Genomic DNA, 22,199 nt, shown 5'->3' with positions numbered 1-22,199 from the left:
TCTGGGCATGCAAAGATTCACTGCATTTGTACAACACTCATAAAAATAAAGGTGCTTCATGATGCCAGACCTTTTTAGCGGAATGGTTCCATATAGAACCTTCGACATTTGAAGAACATTTCTGTTTTACAAAAATTGCTTTGTAGGGGAAATAATACATAAAAGAAATGGTTCCTGATTTTTTGAGTAATAAAATAACCACAAATAGTTTTAATAAAGTAATTAAATGCAGGACAATATAGTGCCTGACAAGTTCCTGTGCATGAAACAAACCAGATGTCTATAAAGAAGGTCATAGTTTTTCTTTATCTTGAATTATCCACATCTATTGGCAAATAAAAGTATAAAAAACCTATCTGTTTTATAAATAACTTACATATGTTCCTGTTCTGCAAATCAGAGCCCAACAATAAAAGTAATGAGTTACTGTAATGGGTCTCAGATTAAGTGTTTAAACCTATAACTGAACTATAATAAAGTAACACACTTTTGTTTCTTTTTAATTTTCATCCTGTATTTCAGACACCTCACAACTCACAAACCTGGTTTAAACCAAATCGCCATATAAGCTGTCATGGAAGTTTTTGCTGAACAGTAAACTGTGGGTGAACAGAACAGCTGGTTTTCATCAGAATACTTGCTGAGTAATCTAATACATAGCAAATTCAGTCTGTTATTCTCTGGCAACGACAGTCAGTCGTCAGCATAACACTGGAAAGCAAATATTATGTTGGTCTAAATTAGTCTTCGCAATAACAGAAAGAAGGCAGAAATGAGAAGTCAAAGAGAAAAAAAAGTCATGCTGAATAAGATCAAAGTGACATCTACTATTAAGATCTCCAATGACATGAGGTTAAACAATATACTCCGCTGTTTATACTGATAGTAAAAAGTGTGTTGTAAAAAAGATATATGTGAAAGTATATAAGATTAAACAAAATTCATAAGACTAAAGATAAACCTCACCATGTATACATATTATTATTATATATATGGTTTCTGTTTCACTAGTATTTTACAAATCTCTCTCTCTCTCTCTCTCTCTCTCTCTCTCTCTCTCTCTCTCTCTCTCTCTCTCTCTCTCTCTCTCTCTCTCTCTCTCTCTCATCAGACAGGTTTTTCAAGTTTCATCTCTGTTTACCTCACTGCTCAATCATGTTTGGGAGTGGTTAACTTTTTCAAGCCAGGACTGGAAACAGTGTTTGTCATCAGTGAATATTTTCTTCATACTCCAAACCTTAAACACACATACTTCCCTTACAGAAGCTGGTGTAAATGAAAGAAGTTGCAAGTATGTTGTTTTGGTGTTACGCTCCAATTCCAAACAAAAATGACATCACCGAGCTCCCAACATAAACCACTGTTCCTGCTTAGTTTTACAACACAGTTTATGTATTAGGCTTTATTATAGCAAATCAGAAATCAGTGCAGATTCATGATTTTATGAATCTGTGACTCAGAGTCAGATGACATATCCACCTTTTGTTGTGCTTTGACATAAGCAACACATTGTTTATAAGACCAATAGACAGGCAGTTGGTGATAATAGGTGATAGGGGTAGAAGTTCAAGTGGCTATTTTTAATAATAAACTATTGTTATTTGTATTTTAAGTGTTCTAATGGTCACATCCTTGAGCTGATTAACATCATCTATTTGGCTCTACTGTGTGGCCACGCCCATTTCGACTCCGCCCACAGCGCATTCCTCTCTTACAATCTACTTTTAATTTTATTTACGTATATTTGTCATTTATGTCTTGACTGGGATCGTGTAATAAAAAACGTTTTTTTGGCAACCAAACACCTGACTTCGTTTAAATTATATACCAGCGCATAATCTACTACGGTGAAGTTTTATCTCATGACTATGAATTAGTTGGCCTGGTTACCTTCCTGGATCGTCTAGTCACGTGACCTAATTAACAATCCAAATACACGCCCTCGCCACGGTTGTATTCGACAGCCGACTTGCCCCCACTTCGAACGTCCGCTTCTCGGCCAATCGGTTGCGCTGCGTCATTAATATTCATGAGCAAAATATTCCCTCGTAGTAGGATTCCCAAGTTTGCCGCTGTCATGCGCAACTCTGGCACTGCCATGTTGGATCGAAACCGAGTTTAGATGAAAGTTTAGTGTGTTGTGGCGACTGCGGACCCGTACGGATATTCAGTATCGCGTTTTATTTAATATATTCTCCAGGAACATTACGCCGTCTGAATATATCCACAGCGAAACAGCATACAGGTGTGGAAATGAGAGACTCTAGATACAATCTGCGGTGATTGGAGATCAATGCACATATTTTCGGTTTAACACTTCCTGATCACCACTTCACACCGTCGGATTGTCAAAAATGAGCGGACCACCTCCAAATAGGAGGCCTTTGAGTAACGTTGGCTCCTTGGTGCTCACCCCGCAAGAGAACGAACAGTTGTTCAGCCATCTGGGCAGGAAATGCTCCGTAAGTTCACAAACATTTAATTGATTTCTTTGCCAGTTCCATGTAAGTGATGTTCAGTGTCCACATGCTGTTTGATGTTGCAGTGTATTACTTCTGTGTTGATTTCTCATTAGCTTCTTACCGTGTAACACTGTAGTGATACATTGTGTCTATTTCATTAAAGAAATCATCAGAATGATCCATTTGGGCAGAATATCCAGTTCTTTGGTCAGTTTTTGCATTAAAGTGATTGTTTTAAAACAAGTTATAAAACTATCAGGTGAGCTAAGGTCTCGAGCTGTTCCCATAAGTGATGATTTAATAACAACACTTTATAACGCCTCACAAATATTCACATAATCAGCCATTAATGTGTGACGCATCCATTAATATATCACCACGAATATTATTTATGAAAGTATGATTGTGTTTGAGTCGTGTGAATAATAAGAGCTCATGTCGCTTTCAAACGTCCTAATAATGAAATGTAGGTGTGCATGTCATATTGGCTCATATCTACATTCCACTCACAGTATGACTGAATAACGTGTGCTTATGAGAGTCACCTGACAACGCCTCATAAAACACTTCATTCTTGCACAATCACAGTATAAAACTATTTAAACAGTCCCGACACCCACCATACAGTCATTTTCAAGTATATTCATACGAGGAGTCTATTATTGGCATTAGCAGATGAGGTGAAAGCGAATGTATATAGTAAGCATTGATCATGAGGCTTTAGAAATGAACACTTCTGGTAATTGGCCAGTCTGGTGTTTTATGATATATAATCTCTTATCTTGACAAAGGTGCACTTTATACACCTTCGGCTGGTGATGTTTTGGGGAATATTACAGGTAGAGAGTTCCTCATTCTCTTCTGTTTGATCAACGCTATAATCAGATTTCCTTCAGGCTAAGATCTCTACTTTTTTTAATGCGTTGATGCTTAAATTTGCATCTGCTCAGGATTTGTGTAGTGTTTTGTATTTGGATACTTTGTATTAAGTTTGACACATTCGGTTGTTCGTTCTTGGATGTAAACTGCCTTTGGCTTGTCACGTATAGGGCTGTTCCTCATTCCTCTGTGTTACCTGCTCTATTCCTGCAAGAATAAACTTGTGGGGTTCAAATAGCGGAAGCGAGGCTTCCTCTTCATATGAGAGCGTGCATACATTCCTTTATCCGTGATTTATTTGTATGCACCCAGTATAATGAGAACCTGCCTTGCAAAAGTCACAGTCTCTGTTTTGCATGACATAAGTCCTTGAGGATGCTTCACATTCCTGGCGTTGGGTGATGATTGCGTTGCATGTCGTATGCATGCAATGTCCTGAATTACAAGTTGTGTCACACTTTGACGTATACTCATTTATTTTATTTATTTCATACTAGTGAGTCTTGTCACGTGATTGATTGCATGATTGAAGTGGGAGTGTTGTCTGAACCTCTTCCGTTCATTTGAATCGCACCATGAATCGAGCTACGGCTCCAAATACAATAAATAGGTGTGTTGAAGATCTTCGACCGTTGACTCGGTGAGCAGTGAGTATAAATGCAGGTCAACTTCATCATCCGACCCTGAAGAAGTGCTGTGGTGGACCTGACTGATCTTTACGTTTGCGCTCACAGAATGTGGTCCTCCTTCAGCTCATGAACGTGGGAGAACCAGTCCTCTCAGGTTCTTCCTGCTGGCCGAGATCACCCATCAATAGCTGAAATTGTAAAGCCAGCTAAAAATGTTGCCTGAGTGTGTAGTGCAGAGAAAATCCACTTAATTTCCTTTGAGAACAATAAAGTTTATTTCTATTTTATAGCGGTCTAGATCCATCATAGACGTTGAGTGTTCGCCTCTTATCTAACAACAGAGCATCAGTGAAATCAGCTGTCCTGTCTTTATTTTGAAACAGAGGAAAGAGTTAGATTTCCATGTGCTGTCTCTAATGACGGTAAAGAGTGTCAAGGGTTACTTGATCTCTTAATTCATCTATTAGGCTGTTTCTCTATCTTTTACGTTTTGTCACATTAGAAATGCTTTGGACACTTTTACTAAGGTGTGTCAATGAGGAGCAAGCTTTGTGTAGAATATGAGAAATGTGAAATAAATAAAGATTATTTATGATCACAGCTAGGTGATTTTCACAAAATCCAGTGTCCATTCTCACGAAATCCGTGTCCAGCCTCAAAATTTTTAAAAAGCCATTGATTAAGGTCTGAACTAGGGCTGGGTATCGATTCAGATGCTCCACAAGCTATGAAATTCGATTCCGGTTCTCGGATCGATTTTTATGCTCGGTTTTCAATTCGACTCAATGAATATAAATTTAATACAAATAGGGATGCACGATATATCGGCCGACATATCGTTATTGGCCGATAACTGCTTATTTTTAATATTATCGGTCTGATAGCAAAATTAGGCCGATAAATGAAAGCCGATAAATGATGGATTATTTTGGTTTGTTGAACCACTTCACTTGCTCATTACTGGCCATGTGGAGTTTTGATTGGTGCTTTCTGTGACAAAGCACGAAGATGACACATGTTGCGGGCTTAAGAAGAGTATGCTAGTCTAGCGCAAAGACAAGATGTCCGCGGCCTGGGAGTTTTTCATTGTGAAAATAATATGAATATTTTTCGGCCTATATATATCGGTTATCGGCCCCCAAATATAAAGAGTTATCGGTATCGCCCAAAATTTCCATATCGGTGCATCCCTAAATACAAATACAATATTAAAATGAACAGTGAACATAAGTTTATAAGTGGGTAATTAATAAAAAGAAATTAAGAGCCACAAACCTGTATAATAAACTCTTTTATTTTAGGTACACTTGGGTACATTAAAACATAACCCATATCTAATTTTCAAATGCATACAATTATGTTAAATACAAAAAAAATGTGATGCAAGAGGAAAAATGTATGCTGAACAGTCGCATTCCTTGATCAAACAGGATCTGGGGCCTCATTTATAAATGCTGCGTAAAAACCATCCTACATTTGATGTTACGATCATTTAACAAAAATGCGTACGTGTGATTCATAAACCGAACGTACGCGCAGAAAACGCGCGTATCCCTTTCAAATCTATAAATCGCAAATGAACTTGAACTTGTGCGCAGCCGAGCAGTTTCAGATCTCCGCCTTTAAACGATGCCTAATTAATGTCACAGACATATAAAAGAGCACTTCTCAATGTTTAAACCAAATTTCGAGCAGCAAGATTGGCTTATATTTCCAAAAACCTGCAGCAATCAAAAAAACTTTTCCACGTCAAAGACAGTTTTTATAAATATGGACTTTGCCGTGGATTTTTGCGTACGCAAACTTTACAATCAAATCTGTGCGTACGCACGCTTTATAAATGAGGCCCCAGGTTATTTCATTTTAAAAAAATCGATTTGTGGCTTTTGAGAATCGATTTTAAATCGACCACATAAAAAAAATATTAATCGGAAAAAAAATTCCCAGCCGTAGTCTGAACTTACTATAACCATTATTTTTAGATGATTTAAAACATATTTCTTATAAAATTGTGTACATTTTTTAGATTTATCATGATAAAAAATTATCATTACCGCACCATGATATTACATTAAATATACAAACTCATGTTTCGGTAATGAGAACTAAAAAGTTGTCTAGGTACTATGACAAACAAAATTTTAACTTTTATCTGGAGAGAAAAATAAGAACTGCTTAACTGGTAGCCATCTTGAGTTTCACAGTCAATTATATCCCTTCCAACAATTTTAAAAAAAAAATGTTAGTTCTTTAAGGCTTAAACAATAAACAAAAATTGTTTCAGAGGATGAGAAAATTGGTCACATTTATATTCCTTATTATTGTCTCTACATTTACCAATGATCACCAAGTACCACATGTTTTTTACTGTAAATGTTTATAGTATAAGTGCACTAAAGCTTTTTATTTTTTAGATTTTTTTAATTATAAATATTTTCATGTCAAAGAACCCAAATCCAGTCATGGACATGTTGCTGTAATGAAAATGTTCCCCTTAAATGCGGAAAAAGCAACAAAATTGTTTTGTATGATGTCATTTGAAATCATGTGCAAAATAGTACATGAAGAGATGTTTGTAACTATCTTATTTTGATACTCTTACTTTGCATTTACACTTTTTATCAAAATGTTTCAAGACACTTCCTAAGTCTAATTTCGCAAGAATCACCCAGCTATACTTAGACTTTTCAGCAGGCAACATGATTTAGCGTGCTGCTGCAAAATGGGATAGGGCAGATTAAGGGGCGGTATTATCCCCTTCTGACATCACAAGGGGAGCCAAACTTTAATAACCTATTTTTTCACCTGCTTGCAGAGAATGGTTTACCAAAACTAGGTTGATACAAGCACTGGGGACCCAATTATAGCAATTAAAAATGGAAAAAGACAGACTTTAATATACATCTTTGAATATCGTAATTGAACAGAATGTTGGATGTATGTACAGAAACACAATGCTAAAATCTCTGCATTGGATAAAGTAGCATTCATAGCAAATAATCTCACAGTCAGTGCTTTGATGTGTTATCAGTAATGTCATCAGTGCATGCATGAGTAGACCTACATTACGTCACCAGATTTTAACCAGAGGGCATTTCAGCCAATGCTATTATTTAATGATGAGCAATTAAACCGTGAGATAACGTTTCCTTCCCTCGTCCTGTATGAAGAGGTCCGTTGTTCATTCAGATAAAAGCCTCTTACTTAGAGAAATGACACGATAATAGACGCTTTAATCAGCCAATGAAAGAGAAGATGCCGTCCTCTTTCTGTGTCCTATGCGTGTGCCCCGGCAGTTTCTACAAACCTTGTTTTATCTTCCGCTTTGACTTTCTTTGTAATAGCTAGCAGGCCTGCAGTTCAGTGAGTTGTTAAGACGTGTGGCGTGGCTGCATTCCTGTTCAGGCTCCTGGCACGGTTGTCTGGCTTTGCTGGTCTGCGCATCACTTATGTAAATCATCGGGCTTTGGTCTCAGAATGGACGCTGAGTATTAATTCCTTAAAGTGCCTGTTTGGCTCAAGCTTTGTCTTCCGAATTGCAGCCATTCTCTTAAAAGTGCAGTGCAGTGAAGTTCACGCCTGGCCCTGGATCAATGCCTATGGCTGACAATGTTTTTCCTAATTGTCTTTTGTGGATTTTTGTGAGCAACAATGGCTTAGAAATTCAGTGGCTTTTTGTTCCAGTTTGTTTTGGTTTTTTTTACAGCTGGTTCATCTAAGGACAAGCAGTCGGTGGTGTCTAGACCCAGATACATGCATGCATCCTTGTTTTTTCTCCTAAAGGGAGCACACCGTTGTAATTATACTCAGTGGACTTTAATATCAGTCAGAGCATTTTTAAATCCAAGCTGCAAAAATGGGTCAATACTGTTACTGTATAAAGTCATTGTGGTATTGAAAATGCCTTTGACCTGAGTTGCAGAAGTCATGGGATAACATTACTTATGAAGTATATATTGACACTATTACAGAGATGTACTGCTGTAATTGTACTTTACTGTATATATCTATACATATAATATGAATGTTTTAACTGTATTTGCAGAGCTTGTGTGCAGCTGTGGTTCAGGTCTATGGAGCTGAGAGAAACTCTTGGGTAAAGAAATGCTGCGGTGTGGCCGTTCTGGTGAAAGATAACTCGCAGAGGTCTTACTTTATCAGGGTGTTCGATATCAAAGTAAGTCAACAAATGTTTAATACCCAAAATCACTTCCTCGCCTTTACTTTATTGATGCTTTCATTGAGTTTACAGATTTTAGTTTGGCATATAGTGCTCTTTAAACAGATTCTTTCTGCTTTCTGACAGGATGGAAAAACATTGTTTGACCAAGAGATTTACAACAACTTCATGGCAAATAACTCCAGGTCTTACTTTATGACATTTGCTGGAGATGTAAGTATTTCAGTCTTGTATCTACATTATCTCGGCATGTGTCTATGTTCATGTTTATATCTTTAACAGTCACGCCTCGGCAGACCATAAACTATGTGCCAAAATCTTTGACTTTAAAGTGTGAGAAAAATGTTTTAAAATTTAAAATGAAATTAAAATTGACTGTTGTGCACAATTAATGTGTGTGTTTTTTTTAAATACTTGAAAACTGTATCATTTAATGTATTAAATGGACACTCCACTTTTTTTGAAAATATGCTCATTTTCCAGCTTCCCTAGAGTTAAACATTTGATTTTTTCGTTTTGGAATCTATTCAGGTGATCTCCGGGTCTGGCGCTACCACTTTTAGCATAGCTTAGCATAATCCATTGAATCTGATTAGACCATTAGCATCGTGCTCAAAAATGACCAAAGAGTTTCAATATTTTTCTTAACTTGACCTTTTCTGTAGTTACATAGTATATTAAGACAGACAGAAAATTAAAAGTTGGATTTTCTAGGCAGATATGGTTAGTAACTATACTCTCATTCTGGCGTAACTATTAAGGACTTTGCTGCCGTACCATAGCTGCAGCAGGCGCAATGATATTACGCAATGCCCGAAAATAGTCCCCTTGGTTACTTTCAATAGCAGGGGACTATTTTTGGGCAATGCGTAATATCTTAAAAAAAAAGTAGGTATGCACCGAAATGAAAATTCTTGGCCGAAAACGAGAAAACCAAGGCCGAAGACAGAAACACCGAAATAAATTATAATGCCAATTATTAGTACCTTTGCATTTATGGCTATCACTGTGTACTAACTTTACTAGGGGTGTGACGGTTCACAAAACTCACGGTTCAGATCACATTACAGTTTTTGAGGCACATATCGGATAATTTTTCGGATCAGCAAAACATAACAAATCTAATAACAAATAAAGAAATTGCAAACATTTATTAAAAAGAACAAAGTTGCACATTAAGTAAGGTCTAAAATTTGCATTAATCATAACACTGTCTTTATTGTATAAATGAAATATAATTATTATTATTATTTTAGAGCTACAGAAGGGATTTTCTATTTGTTTTTGGTTGTTTGATTAACATTAATGTAGGGCTGTGACGATTAATCGTACAAATGCAGGTTTTTCAATGAATGAATGAATGTGAATGAATTACGGTGACATCCGAAAGCCAGAGGGCGCTCTCGTGTAGAAACGGCATTTCAGAAGAAGTCGCATTACAAACGCTTTTCCAGGAAATGTCTAAAGGGATTTCAGGCAGGTCTTTTTAATGGGGAATGCGATGTATCGTCACAGCCCTACACGACTGACAGACTTAAGTAGGTTAATTGAGGTTACTGTCTCTTTAAGACCAAATAAGCACAGACTGTTTTCTGACTGTAATCTATACATACACTACAACAAATGTTTTTATAAGAAAAAGAATACTGTTCAATTTGTTTATATGTGCCCTGTCAAGAACAGAAAAATTTTATGTTCGCTTGCTTTTTGAAATGCGTCTCTCCGTGTATGCACTACTGAGCGCCCTTAAACGTGCACGCACACAGAGTTTGAGGGTGAATCCCAAACAGCGCAGTATAAACAGTCGCTCCACATAAAAACGTTACAATGTTTTTCATTGCTTTATTCGCCAAATGTATGTTAATGGACTACAGTATGAGACACATTAGTGCGACTCTCTCTAAAGTTTACAGATCAAGAGTTCTGATCGACATTCAACTGCATGTGCCTCTGTGCGTACAGAAAGCTGCTCACTTTAGTGCCTTTTTGTGGTTAAATACGTCCACACTGCAGATGTTGCTTCAGACAAGCACGTGCAGGTCGCGGTTTCTGTTTGCGTCATCACAACTTTTCAGCCGTATTGTTTTGGTGATAAAAGTCTTTCGGCCGAAAACCGAAAATGCTCTTTTGGGCCATTTTCGGCCGAAAATGTTCGGTGGCCAAATATTTAGTGCATCCCTAAAAAGAGTGGAGTGTCCCTTTATTCTGTCTGGTTGCACAAGAGTAAATATAAAGCATTCTTTATTTTTGTTTTACTTCAGACATGTCAAATCGGAATCAATTTTGCCAGCGAGGAGGAAGCAAAGCGTTTCCGATCAGAAACGGGTGAACTTACGGTCAGAAGACAGAGAAGAACCGGTAACTAAACCTGAACTAAACCTTCTCAAATCTTAATCAGCTGGCACATATTTCTCTTTATCTTCAGAATGAAACAATCTTTCCTGATCTTTCCTTCCTAAGTACATGTTACTTTACACATATCTGTGTTTCCTCGTCTCTTTTACTGTAAAGTTCAGATTTTTGATGTCTGCGGGACCCTCAGGGGTCTGCTTGTGTACGCCTGCTACCTATTAACTCTTTTAACTCTTTTAACCATGTCTTCCTCCGCCGTCTATGTTCGCTGAATCTGCAGCTTTTGCTGGGACAATGAAAGGATTGTGCTCATGAGTCTGCGTGGGTCATCCGCTTTTCTGTGTCTCGCCAACAAACTAACATCAAATCATGTACAATCTCTCTGATCTTCTGTATGTCACAGATTGACCTCAAATCTCAGCGTCTTTGTTTGGCACTAATGAACAGCACATTTAAAAGCACCCAGTGGTCATTTTAGTATTAACAGTTATCTTAATTTTGTCTTTCAGAAAAAAGACAGGTGTCGTCTAATGGTAGGTTGTTTACTAGTTAAATTCTGTCTTGCTTCAAAAAAAGACTCCTCTTATTGAACTACTTGGGACAATGTATCAGGATGTCCCACCCTTCCTAAACCTGCACCCAACTAATACATGTCGTCAGTTAGTTTCTGCATCATCCACCCCACAAGTGATACGGTTATTAAAAGGATTGTTTCGCGATTAGTTCATAACAGTACACACAGAACAATAAGTGTGGATTTAGGGCCATTCTGTACCCCAACAAATTAAGAAATTAATTGTAACCATAAAATTTTTGGGGGGATGTTAGTTTATAAAAGTAACTAAACATCTCTCGTTCTCATCACTGTAATGTTCCAGAAATCATTTTGTAATGTATTGAAGTGTAGCGTGTCCTCATCACAACCTCTCCGAGCACCCCAGGAGATTGACAGCAGATTATTGCTGGCTTTAATAGTTATGTAAAATCCAGCAGTGATGTATAATTTACTCGGATTAAGGGGCAGAGTTTTGCCTCCAATATCCAGTTTGACCTGCATGCATGCAGCGTAGACAGAACACACCTGCATCTCCAATATTTGATAGCGTTTCTGTTGGAGCTCAGACATGATGTTCTGCACCACCTTCCTGTCAGCCCCAACTGATGAGCTGCTGGATGGAGGTTCGTATTTGGGAGGTTGCTTGGCTCCCCTCCACTGCCTGGTACTACCACAGGATGAGCAGTACGCTCCGTTCTCGGACGCTGCGGCTAACCTGCGGCACAGCGAGCGTACTTGTGTGGTGATGGGTAAAGTCCTCATGGATGTGAGTTTTGGGGGTGGAGACATTAACGGGCGCTGTGGCCGCCCTGTTTCACCCTCACCTGTATACAGGTGTCTGCGTGAGGCTGCAGGTAGGTTGGAGGAGAAGTGTGTGTAGTCAGTATTTCTTTCCTGTCCCAGCTTAGTCGCGTGTGTTTAGTGTTTTTAAAAAAGGACAGATCACCTGAAACTGAAAATGTTAGTTTCAAACCCACACGTTGCAGTTGTTTAAACAGAATTAAAAAGATCTACATGCTTTATAATGGTTGATTTTTTTAAATTATTTAGGACCTTCGGCACCTTCGGCACCTTCCGGACCTTCCGGACCTACATTGCCAATGGCGACAGTGGACATAAAGAATCCAGAGATCAACAGTCAGCGTTATAACAATAACTTTCAGATGAACAACGCTAACAGCAACTTCAAGAAGAAAGACAAGGGCAAAAACAACAAGAAGAAGATATCCAAGTCTGAAATCGGCACTCCGAGCAATTTCCGGTGAGTTTGCCTTTGGCTGTGACGATAACCGCATTATCGCAGTAATGTGCTGCCTACCATGGTATTGAGGTCGTCGCTGCACTTTTTTGTATTTTAATTGTCCTGGCTGGTTTATTGTCAAAGAAAAAGTGTCAGATTAAGTGACGTTGAAGGCTGACACTCGGCAGTCAGGACAGTTACTCTTTCACTATAGAGCATGTAGCCTATATGAACAACATTATAATAAAATCTCAGGACAGAATGTCTTTCTATTATCACTTTCTAATTTCTATATCACTCCGCATTGAATGACGTGAATACACCATTTATTTATAAAGACACAGCTGTGATTCTAAAGCGGGATATATTTGACAGCTACGGAGTAAATGAAGTTGTTAATCGGAAAGTGATTGCTCCGATTAATATGTAACATGAGTATGAGCGAGTTTGATTATAATTTGTGCACGAATGACTTAACTTGTCTGCAGTGTGACTTTTGCTTGGCAACAGCAGATGCCAAAATATTATTTTGATCGTGGCATGTAGGCTAATCCAGACACTATCCAATTTCACACACATGTACATTTATGCCTTTGGCAGACGCTTTTATCCAAAGCAACTTGCAGTGCTACAGTGTTTACATTCTTATCAATATGAATGTTGTTAACTGTGATTTGAAGCATGATTTGTTGCTTCTTCAGGGCAGTTAGAAATTTGCCTTTGTTAAAACCAATTTGTTTCTAATTATGTTCATCACCTTCAATGTGCACATGAATTTAACTGCATCATGTTTATTTGTATTTCCTATCCATGTTCTTTTAGGTTCTTGGAGGTTTTACGTGTTGTTTTAGGAAATGTAATCGGATGGGCTTTTTTCATTTGTAATCTCATGTAGTAGATCACTGAACATGAGCACCCAGTTTTATAATCAAGAGGTTAAATTCCAGGATTCTGGTTGAAGTGATTGGTAGTGGGAAAGACTGATTGTTTACTGTGGCCACATTAATGTTTCTGTCCAGATTTACCCTTAATCTCCACTTTATCTATGTGTGCGTAATAGAGTTTCAACCTAGTGCTTCTCAAATAGTGGGGCGGGACCCCCAGGGGGGGCTCAAAGCGACACCAGGGGGGGGGTGCGTGAGATCCCTGGGAAAATAAGTGATTTTTTTGCACCATCACTTAAAGACATTACACCCCAAACACGCTGATAAGCCGCTTGAGTTTTTTATTATTATTTATTGATTATATTTAATAAAATTTTTCAGTATCAAATGGTCAAAAAATATACTGTAAATAAGGATTGATTTTTTATTTCAGGCAAATTAATGCATTTTAAGTCTTTTCTGTTACAGACTAAAAAACAATGTTAATAAAGTTATTCTTTGTTGTAAGTTGATTGATATTTCTTTTTTTGTGTTTTCTTTAATGTTAATAAGGATACAATGCTTTGCAGATGTGTCATTTTATAGACAAATTATACTATTTACAGTTGCGGCGGAGAGTTGGGGGGGCGCAAAATGTTTACTTCTTCCTAGGGGGGGCGTGACAGAAAATAATTGAGAAGCACTGAGCTAGCAGGACACTTTTTTTTTGCTCGCCAGAAAAAACATTTATTTTTTCCATAGACTTTTGGATTGTCACAAAAATATGCTTTGTGTTTAACAAAAGTTTATGACACTAACACATTTAGGCTAATATGAATTTTGAAGTTGAAATGCGTTTACTAGAAAGTTAAAGCTAAACTTAGGCTATAAGCAAACTACATTGTGGTTTCTCGACATCAACATCATCACCACCAAGCTTCCGACAACTCTTTCAAACTTTATTTTTAAACTCTATTAAACACATTAAATGCTTTCCCCACCAGCATTTTTTTTTTTTAAGTTTCCAGCCATTTTTTATGATTTTCACAAAAGTTTAATGCCTTCCAGAAAATGTTCTTTTGTAAATATATAAACAGACAAAATATCACATAAAAGAACAGACCCTTTGCTTTTCAACAAAAAACCTGTTTCATCCTACCTTCATTTTTTTATCTTTTATCACCTCTCAAATATGGGTATGTTTCTTAAAAAATACTATTTATTTTGTGAAGGACTTTTGATAGAGATCAGATTCAGAGCGATGATCAAAACATACAGTGTTGGAACTGTTTGCCCTAAGGGAATATTTCCGGGTTTTATAAGTTTTATAAGTTTTATAAGTGTAAGAGCACCACCTGGTGGATAATAGCAGAAATTTCGGATTGCCAGAAAAACTCGTCATTGGCAGGGAAGCGTTTTCTCTTATTTGACGAGTTAACTTGTCAATGGCGGGGAAAGAGCGAAAAACATGTTTCCTGATAAGGAAATACATGTGGATAAATCTTTGTTGGGAATTGTGCCCATGTTGCATTGTTTTTGAGATTTTTATGCTGGTGTCGTTTAAAATCCCTGACAAAGTCCCATGTATCAACTTGTTAGCCATTAGACAGTTTAAAGCTATGAAAAGTCTTAAAAAGTGGATTACTGATGTATTTTGTCATAAAAATAAAATGTGACAATATCTTGGGTTTATGGTAACCAAAGATGTTATTTAATGCGTTTAACCAAAACCCTATTCAGAAACCCATTGACTTTGGTACAGTGAAACTGGAAGGGCTAACTCGCTTCGGGGTTTTGCCTACAAAAATACCTAGTCTCTGTGGCATCCTATTAAAGCATGTCTCTTTTTTATGTTTCAGACACGTTGGACACGTAGGCTGGGATCCAAACACAGGCTTTGATGTGAGTATTAACCACTGTAATGGGCTGTGATGTTCCCCTTAACCAGCATGTTATCTTACATGTTGTCATCATTTCCTTCCTAAGAGGTCATTTTTGGATTCATAAATGCAGTAGTCATCTGTAACTGTTAATGCGATTTAAGGGGTGTATCTTCATTACAGAAAATAACCTTTTAAAAAATTAAAGATCATATTTAATTCATTGGTGTTAGAAACGTTCTGTGTGCATTGGATCATTTTGCTACCGTATATGAGAGATTACATAAGAGGTTCATTTGAGGACAGTTTTTAGTGCCAGAGCAAAGATTTATTAACTCTCAACCTACTGTAATAGACACTCATCTGTGTCCTTAATATTGAAATGTATAAATGATATTGCTTGGAGAATAAAAACTATAAAACAAAGTGTTATTCAACAATAAATCACACATGCATACTTTTTAATAAAAAAATAAAGAAAAAAGTGTCATCATAAGATCATTTTGAAGGATCTTCAAAATAAGTAATGACAAATCACACACAGAAGGTCATTGTTTTTTATTTATTCTTTTGACTCTCTTTCTCTTCTCAGTTGAATAACTTGGATCCAGATCTGAAGAATCTCTTTGACAGGTGTGGCATATCAGAAGCTCAGCTCAAAGACAAAGAGACATCTAAAGTCATCTATGACTTCATTGAGAAGCAAGGAGGAGTAGAAGCTGTTAAGAATGAAATGCGACATCAAGGTGAGTTTGAGAGACAATTTATATTTGTCTGTCAGACATTGTAAGGGCTCATTTTAGAAATGAAATTCTAAAATCTCCAGTAGATCTTGTATTGAAACCGCTTATTCAGCATGTGTGTAACTTTCAGATATTAAATTGATTTAAATATATTAATAGTAGAGGATCACAAGTTCTGTATGTAAACAGATGGAGGTTCGTATTTAGGAGGTAATTTAATTTAAACATCATCTTGCTGCGATTAAGTCCTTACTCTGATTATTGGAAATAATTGCATTATTGGTGTACATGTAAACCTAGTCACTGTGCAATCCTCGAACCACTTTCTGTCGTTTGTTGCATGAATAGTTTACGTCTTGACTCAGTGAATTAGTGGGCGGAGCTTAAGAGCTATGTTATGTAATTGTAGGCCACTGATCTTCTGTAGAGGCAGTCTTTAGGCAATCTCTGGGGCTGTTTACACTTGTTATTAAGATGTGTTTTCGTCAATCGGATCCAGAGATGTATAAAGTACTAGCGACCCAGACTTGAGTAAAAGTACAAGTGCTCTATCAAAAAAGTGACTTGAGTAGAAGTTGAAGTGCTCTTTAAGCACAGCACTTAAGTGGAAGTACTAAAGTATTAAACATGCTTTGTACTTAAGTATTGCAAGTAGTTTATTTTAAAATATACTACTCAAGTACTGAAAGTAAAAGTACAAGTATTGTGTAATGTAGTTATTAAAAAAAACAGTCAAAAGTTTGAATATAATATTGTTTATATTATTTCAAATGTTTAAGCTAAAGGACACTCACAATTCCTTTGGCTGTAGCAGGAGTACAAGGACAGGAATGTTCAGATAATTCAGATTAATTTAACTGATATGGCGATAGAGAATTCAGAATTAATGAAATATTAGTCGATAAAATGGTAATAGGTAAAGGTACAAGGTGTTTCATTTAATTTAGGTTTCCTTCTTACGCGCACACTCGCCCTTTCTTGCGCATTCTCTCTCTCTCTCTGTCTTTCTCGCGCACTTTGGTTCTCTCTTCGCTTCACATTTGTCCACAACCCCGGCTCATATTTGTGAGTGAGAGGGAGGGAGGGGTCGCCCTTCACTATCTCCAATTGGTTCAGACCACCATGTGACCATGATTCGTAACATTTGAGAGTAACGAGTAACTATGCAGCACATAAAAAATGTATTGGAGTAAAAGTATTAAACTCAAAGAAAAAATGTACTGAAGTAAAAGTGGAAGTAGGAGAAAAAAATAATACTTCAGTAGAGTACAGATACTGTCTTTTAGTACTTAAGTACAGTAGTGAAGTAGTTCTACTTCGTTACTATACATCTCTGATCGGATCACAAGTGGACGAGAGAGACACATCACGTTTACACCTGGTATTTAAATCTGTCTAACTTGTCCACTTTCGACCGCTTCTGTCCTGAATACTGTGAGGGGGTGGTCTGTGAGACTGTGGGCGAGTCTCTCTGCTGTCATTTAAATTGATGAGTTTATATGGACGCAAACTAATCTTATGTCAGAGTCCGCTGCTTGTGTAGTAAGTAAACATGCTGCACAGAGTTTTGTACGTGTATATGTTAGAGCTTTCTCTGATATTTCAGCGCAATTGATGGAATAGGATCGTGCAACTTTCACACGCTTGCAAAATGAAACTGTGGAGATCAGCCGCTTTAGTTTTATCAATGAAAGGCAAAAATAGCGCTATACACCGTGTGTTCACACCAGAAGTCAGAAAAGACGTAAAACATTGTGTTCAGTACCTCAGATTAGATAAATGGGCGGAGAGAAGGCGGTCACGTATGGCTGTTCGAACACATTCAACCACATGTGCGTTTACACTACAAAAGCAATCCGATCGAAAGTGGTTTCGACTACCTCTGAATGTGGTTGAAAGTGGGCGAGCTCAAAACATTTTGAACACCGTTTACACCTGCCATTAACGTCATTCACATGTGATCCAATTGACGAAAACGCATGTTAATGCAAAGTGTAAACAACCTCAGACAAAATCTGAAATGTAGTGTTTTGTCAGCTGAAACGTGCAGGATTTTTTATAGTACATGAACCAAGATAATATCAAGGAAAAATTAATTTCTCAGTTCATAACTACTTTAATACATTACACATTTAAAGGTGCAATGTGTAACTTTTACATGGATCTCTTTAAAGAAATGCAAGATAATATGCATACTGTATTATCAGTGATGTATAAAGACCTTATAATATGAACTGTATTGTTTTTATTACATTAGAATGAGCTGTTTTTATCTACATAGATCACAGGTTTCCTTACATAGACGTTGGCGCAATGTTTCTACAGCAACCCTAAATGGACAAACTGCTTTACAGAGAGCATGTTTTGTCACTACGTTGTCTCAGACAATGACATGTTTGTCCTGTGGTGCCACTGTAGCTTCACTATGCATTTCAAAAGAGAGGAGTGAGCCGTGGACTGAGCCGCTGTTTGCAATTCACAATCTCACCTCTAGATGGCACTAAAAGTTTACACCGTGTACCTTTAATGGCATCAATATGGCATTCAGCAACTCTTCATGATTATTATGATTATGATTAAGACTGAATCTGAAGTGATCCTCAAGGCCAAAACTAATAAAGCTGAAGCCAGAATTTACATGGCCTGATTGCTTTTTTCCTTCGTGTTAGATTACTGGAGTATTTTTCTGTGTTACTGCATTGCCCACATTGACAAGTCCTTTGACAGATTTTGAGAAGAAATATTTGTTTGATATGTTGTTGAGGTGGACAAGTGCGACAAAAAAAAATAATGTCTCAGTATAAATAGTTGAAATTTGAAAAGTTATATTGTTAAAATAAACGTTCATCTATTTATAAAAATTGTCAATAACTTTAGATTTTATTGGATCTTGCTTGTCTCTTGAGTCAATGAGATTTAAAGTTATCGACTTGCCACCATATTTGCATTTGTTCAAGTTCAGCTCAACTAAGAAGTCATAAACATCTGGAATGGCATGAGAATAAGTTCTGAATTAAAATGTTTATGTTTGGGTGAGTGTTTTTGGATAATCCACTGAATAAAATATATTACAAGTTATTCACACATCCCTTTCCTCTCCCTCTACAGGTCCTCCACCCCCACCTCCACCATCAAGAGGAGGTCCACCCCCACCTCCTCAAAGCACAGTATCTCCACCCCCACCTCCCTCGAGGGGTCGAGGAGCCCCGCCCCCACCACCACCCTCAAGAGCCCCCAGCAGCGCCCCCCCTCCACCACCACCCTCCCGACCAGGTATGGGAGCACCACCTCCTCCTCCCCCCAGCAGAGGGCCCATGTTGGCTCCCCCTCCACCGCCCCATCCCGCATCCTTTTCTCATCAGGCTCCCCCACCTCCTCCTCCATTCGCAGGGGGCGGGGCACCGCCGCCTCCGCCCCCGGGACCTCCACCCCCCGCACCTCCTCCATTACCTAGCTTGGACTCTGGAGAGCCAGCAGGAGGAAAATCTGCACTCTTAAACCAAATTCGTGAAGGGGCGCAGCTAAAGAAGGTGGAGCAGGATGGCAGGGCAGCCGTGTCTAGCGGAGGTCGTGACGGACTTCTAGACCAAATACGACAGGGCATTCCGCTAAAAAAAAATGTGAGTACATTGATGAAATGAATTACAGCCAAATAGCAAAATACGCCATGAATAACTCACCCTCAAGCAATTCGAGATGTCCGTCATCTTTCAGACCAACACATTTGGAGTTATTTTGATAAATGGCTTTGCTTTTCCAAGCTTATAATGAGTGAAAATAGGGATCAGAGAACAACTTCTGAATTTGAAACCCAAAAAAGTGCATGCAGTTAGACATTTATAATTTTAGCCTTTCATACGGCTAGTTTCTTTGTTTCGTTTGCTAATTTTGATTATTCTGATCGTGTGACATTTTCAGGTAACGGATACAGACTCTGGCCCGCCAAATTCTGACTCCTCAGCTGGTATTGTGGGGGCATTGATGGCGGTCATGCAGATAAGGAGTAAAGCCATCCACTCATCAGATGTGTGACTACTCGTTTAACTTCATCTTCTTTGACAATTACAATCTCTTGAAAGTCACATCCATATCCATTTATTTTTGCAGATGACGATGACGACGATGATGATGTAGAAGATTTTGAAGATGAAGATGAGTGGGAGGACTAATGAGGATCTTCTACTGACTACAGTCGCCCAAAAGAATTGAGACACTACATTGATCTTGTCTTTCCAAATCTTAAAGCGTTATAATGTAAATGACTCATTTTTGTTTGCTGATCTGTGCAATACCTCATTTAATCTGTAAAAATGACCATTTTCCTTTTCTGGATTAACGTGCGATCTTGATTTGTAGAGTTTTTTTCGGGTCTTTGTTTTTGTCGAAGGGATATCTATATAAAGCAAGTCTTTAATGTTGATAATGTGACTCAGTGCAAGAACACTATTTTCATACTATTTTCATACTTTATCTTTTCTTATTCAGATCCTAGTTAAGCACTATTATTTTTCCTAATTAAAAGCATATTTAGTTTCTTATTACATTTGCTCAGAGACTCGGTTTATATTTTTTCCACGAACCGAATAATGATAAAAAAAGACTTGATGTCGATTACAGAGCAATACCGCAGCATGTTTACACATTACGTGATATCTACTCCTTCAGGATTGCCTGTAACAACACTACAGCTTTTGCTAATGTACATCTTTGTGCCAGTTTGCATTTTATTGACAATCGAATTAATGTGTGCCATTTTTAAACATCTAACACACCTGAAGCTAACAGTTTCATACACTTTAACTAGTAATGCGATGTTGTTGTTAAAATAAAGTCAATGGAGGACCTGCGGGGAGTTAAATGATCGCAGAGCTGATTAAGATTAGCTCTGATATCTGTGACGGGTTTTCTCTTTTTGTTTCATGCAGGGGTTTCTTTGCAACGACACACACTAGAAACCTTTAAAAAGAGGTTGAACAAAAATGATTAAAATTGTATACTTAAATAAATGTTAATATTTACAAAAACTTAATGTAGTTGGTTGTTTTATTTATTTGTCTTTTTAATTAACCTTCTGCCTATCAAATGTCATTTGTTGTCTTCTGCCAATACGTTGTGCATATTACAGTTTTTTACAGACGCTAGGACACATTTCTCAATACTTAAGTCACTTTTGCAAAACTCTTCACATAGTGAGCACAACAGAAGTCTATGTGGGCTAAACTGAGGATCAATTATCATTGCTTTGCCACAAAATGCATTTAATGACTACGTCTCTAAAATTTCATGAATTCTTTTCTCACTCAGACACAACAACTGCTAAAACTCTTCATACGTACAGACCAATTTGCACATGCTTACATACTGTTTTCAAAACTGTTAAACTTATGTTCAAAACAATAACATAATACAAAACTGAATAAGACAGCAATTGCTAAATTTCTACAGTAATATTTTAATGAAATATATTTTAAATCTTAAAAATAAATGCTATAAAAACAATCGGCCAAATGGAGAAGACCGAGTAGATAAGCATTACTATTGTATCTGTATCAGTGGATGGTGTGTATACAAATTCTTGTATTTTGGAATTACTTGGAGTGCAAAAAACAAAAAAATAAACTACATAAAATATTGAAGAATTCTGCATCATGTCTCATTCATTCCAGTAACATACATTGCAGTGAATTATAAACAGAGAAAACGTTGTATAATGCTACATGTTGTTAGTGTTTTTTAGGTCATTGAAGTGTGTTTGTCGGCTGTCAACCTTTGCTAGTGTTCTGGAAGAATGAGTTGATTTAAGACTTGAATAAAGTGTTTTGGTATTTGTAGTGCATTATGAATGTGAAATGATCTGCTTTGCCAAGCTGAAAGTTTGTTAGGAGAACTGTGTGAAGAGTTTTGCAAAAGTGACCTATGTATTGAGAAATGTGTCCTAGCGTCTGTAAAAAAACTGTAATAATGCAAATGTATGCAATATTATAAAATGACTTAGGCTTGTGCCATGAGAATGAGAGTTATTCAGGCTTTTAAACAATCATTGCTGGTTGTGATAAAGGGTTAAATAATGTTAATATTGCTTTGTTATTTGAAACACAGTGGTCTGTTTTTTTGCCAGGACACAAGTGAGGCGCATGCAGGGTAACTGTTAAAAACCTTTCTGTGTGCAGCTGCGAAGTGGATTTAGATCCGGGAACTTTTCCAAAACATACAAACACACGGATTAAGTGAATCTGATATTCAGCTAATACTCTGATATGATCATGGGAGGCTAATCTCTGGACCTTTTCCTTAGCCATTAACTGTTTTGGTAAGTTACGTAACATTCAAGAAATAACTGCTCTTATTCTTTTATAGCTGTTTTATATGAAATTACTTTAAAATGGAGGCAGTCCATGTCTGCCAGTGCAAGAGC

General features: G+C 37.4%; 1 protein-coding gene across 3 annotated transcripts; it reads left to right on the top strand.

The window, feature by feature from the left end:
- Nucleotides 1-2,009: 2,009 nt before the first annotated feature.
- waslb (WASP like actin nucleation promoting factor b) lies at nt 2,010-20,813 on the top strand. Of its 3 annotated transcripts, XM_073860110.1 has the most exons (11): nt 2,010-2,462; nt 8,016-8,147; nt 8,277-8,363; nt 10,412-10,508; nt 11,012-11,035; nt 12,109-12,319; nt 15,021-15,063; nt 15,634-15,787; nt 18,893-19,404; nt 19,703-19,811; nt 19,895-20,813. In XM_073860110.1, the coding sequence occupies exons 1-11, from the start codon at nt 2,355-2,357 to the stop codon at nt 19,951-19,953; spliced, it is 1,536 nt and encodes a 511-aa protein (XP_073716211.1). In that variant the 5' UTR covers nt 2,010-2,354; the 3' UTR covers nt 19,954-20,813. The 3 variants fall into 3 exon arrangements, with proteins under 3 accessions (XP_073716211.1, XP_073716214.1, XP_073716216.1); XM_073860113.1 differs by lacking the exon at nt 11,012-11,035 and having other exon boundaries at nt 2,011-2,462; XM_073860115.1 differs by lacking the exon at nt 11,012-11,035 and having other exon boundaries at nt 2,011-2,462; nt 10,412-10,509; nt 12,119-12,319.
- The last annotated feature ends 1,386 nt before the right edge of the window (nt 20,814-22,199 follow it).

The sequence above is a fragment of the Misgurnus anguillicaudatus genome, chromosome 1, assembly GCF_027580225.2.
Source record: "Misgurnus anguillicaudatus chromosome 1, ASM2758022v2, whole genome shotgun sequence".
Classification (NCBI taxonomy): domain Eukaryota; kingdom Metazoa; phylum Chordata; class Actinopteri; order Cypriniformes; family Cobitidae; genus Misgurnus; species Misgurnus anguillicaudatus.
The sequence above is the reverse complement of the archived record's forward strand: the minus strand, read 5'-3'. Positions and strand labels throughout refer to the sequence as shown.

Bases quoted from the DNA above. Each gene is read 5' to 3' on its own strand.
- waslb (XM_073860110.1), top strand. From the start codon at position 2,355: ATGAGCGGACCACCTCCAAATAGGAGGCCTTTGAGTAACGTTGGCTCC. The intron at 11,036-12,108 runs GTAGGTTGTTTA...TAAATTATTTAG, and splicing joins AAGACAGGTGTCGTCTAATG to GACCTTCGGCACCTTCGGCA. The intron at 15,788-18,892 runs GTGAGTTTGAGA...CTCCCTCTACAG, and splicing joins GAATGAAATGCGACATCAAG to GTCCTCCACCCCCACCTCCA.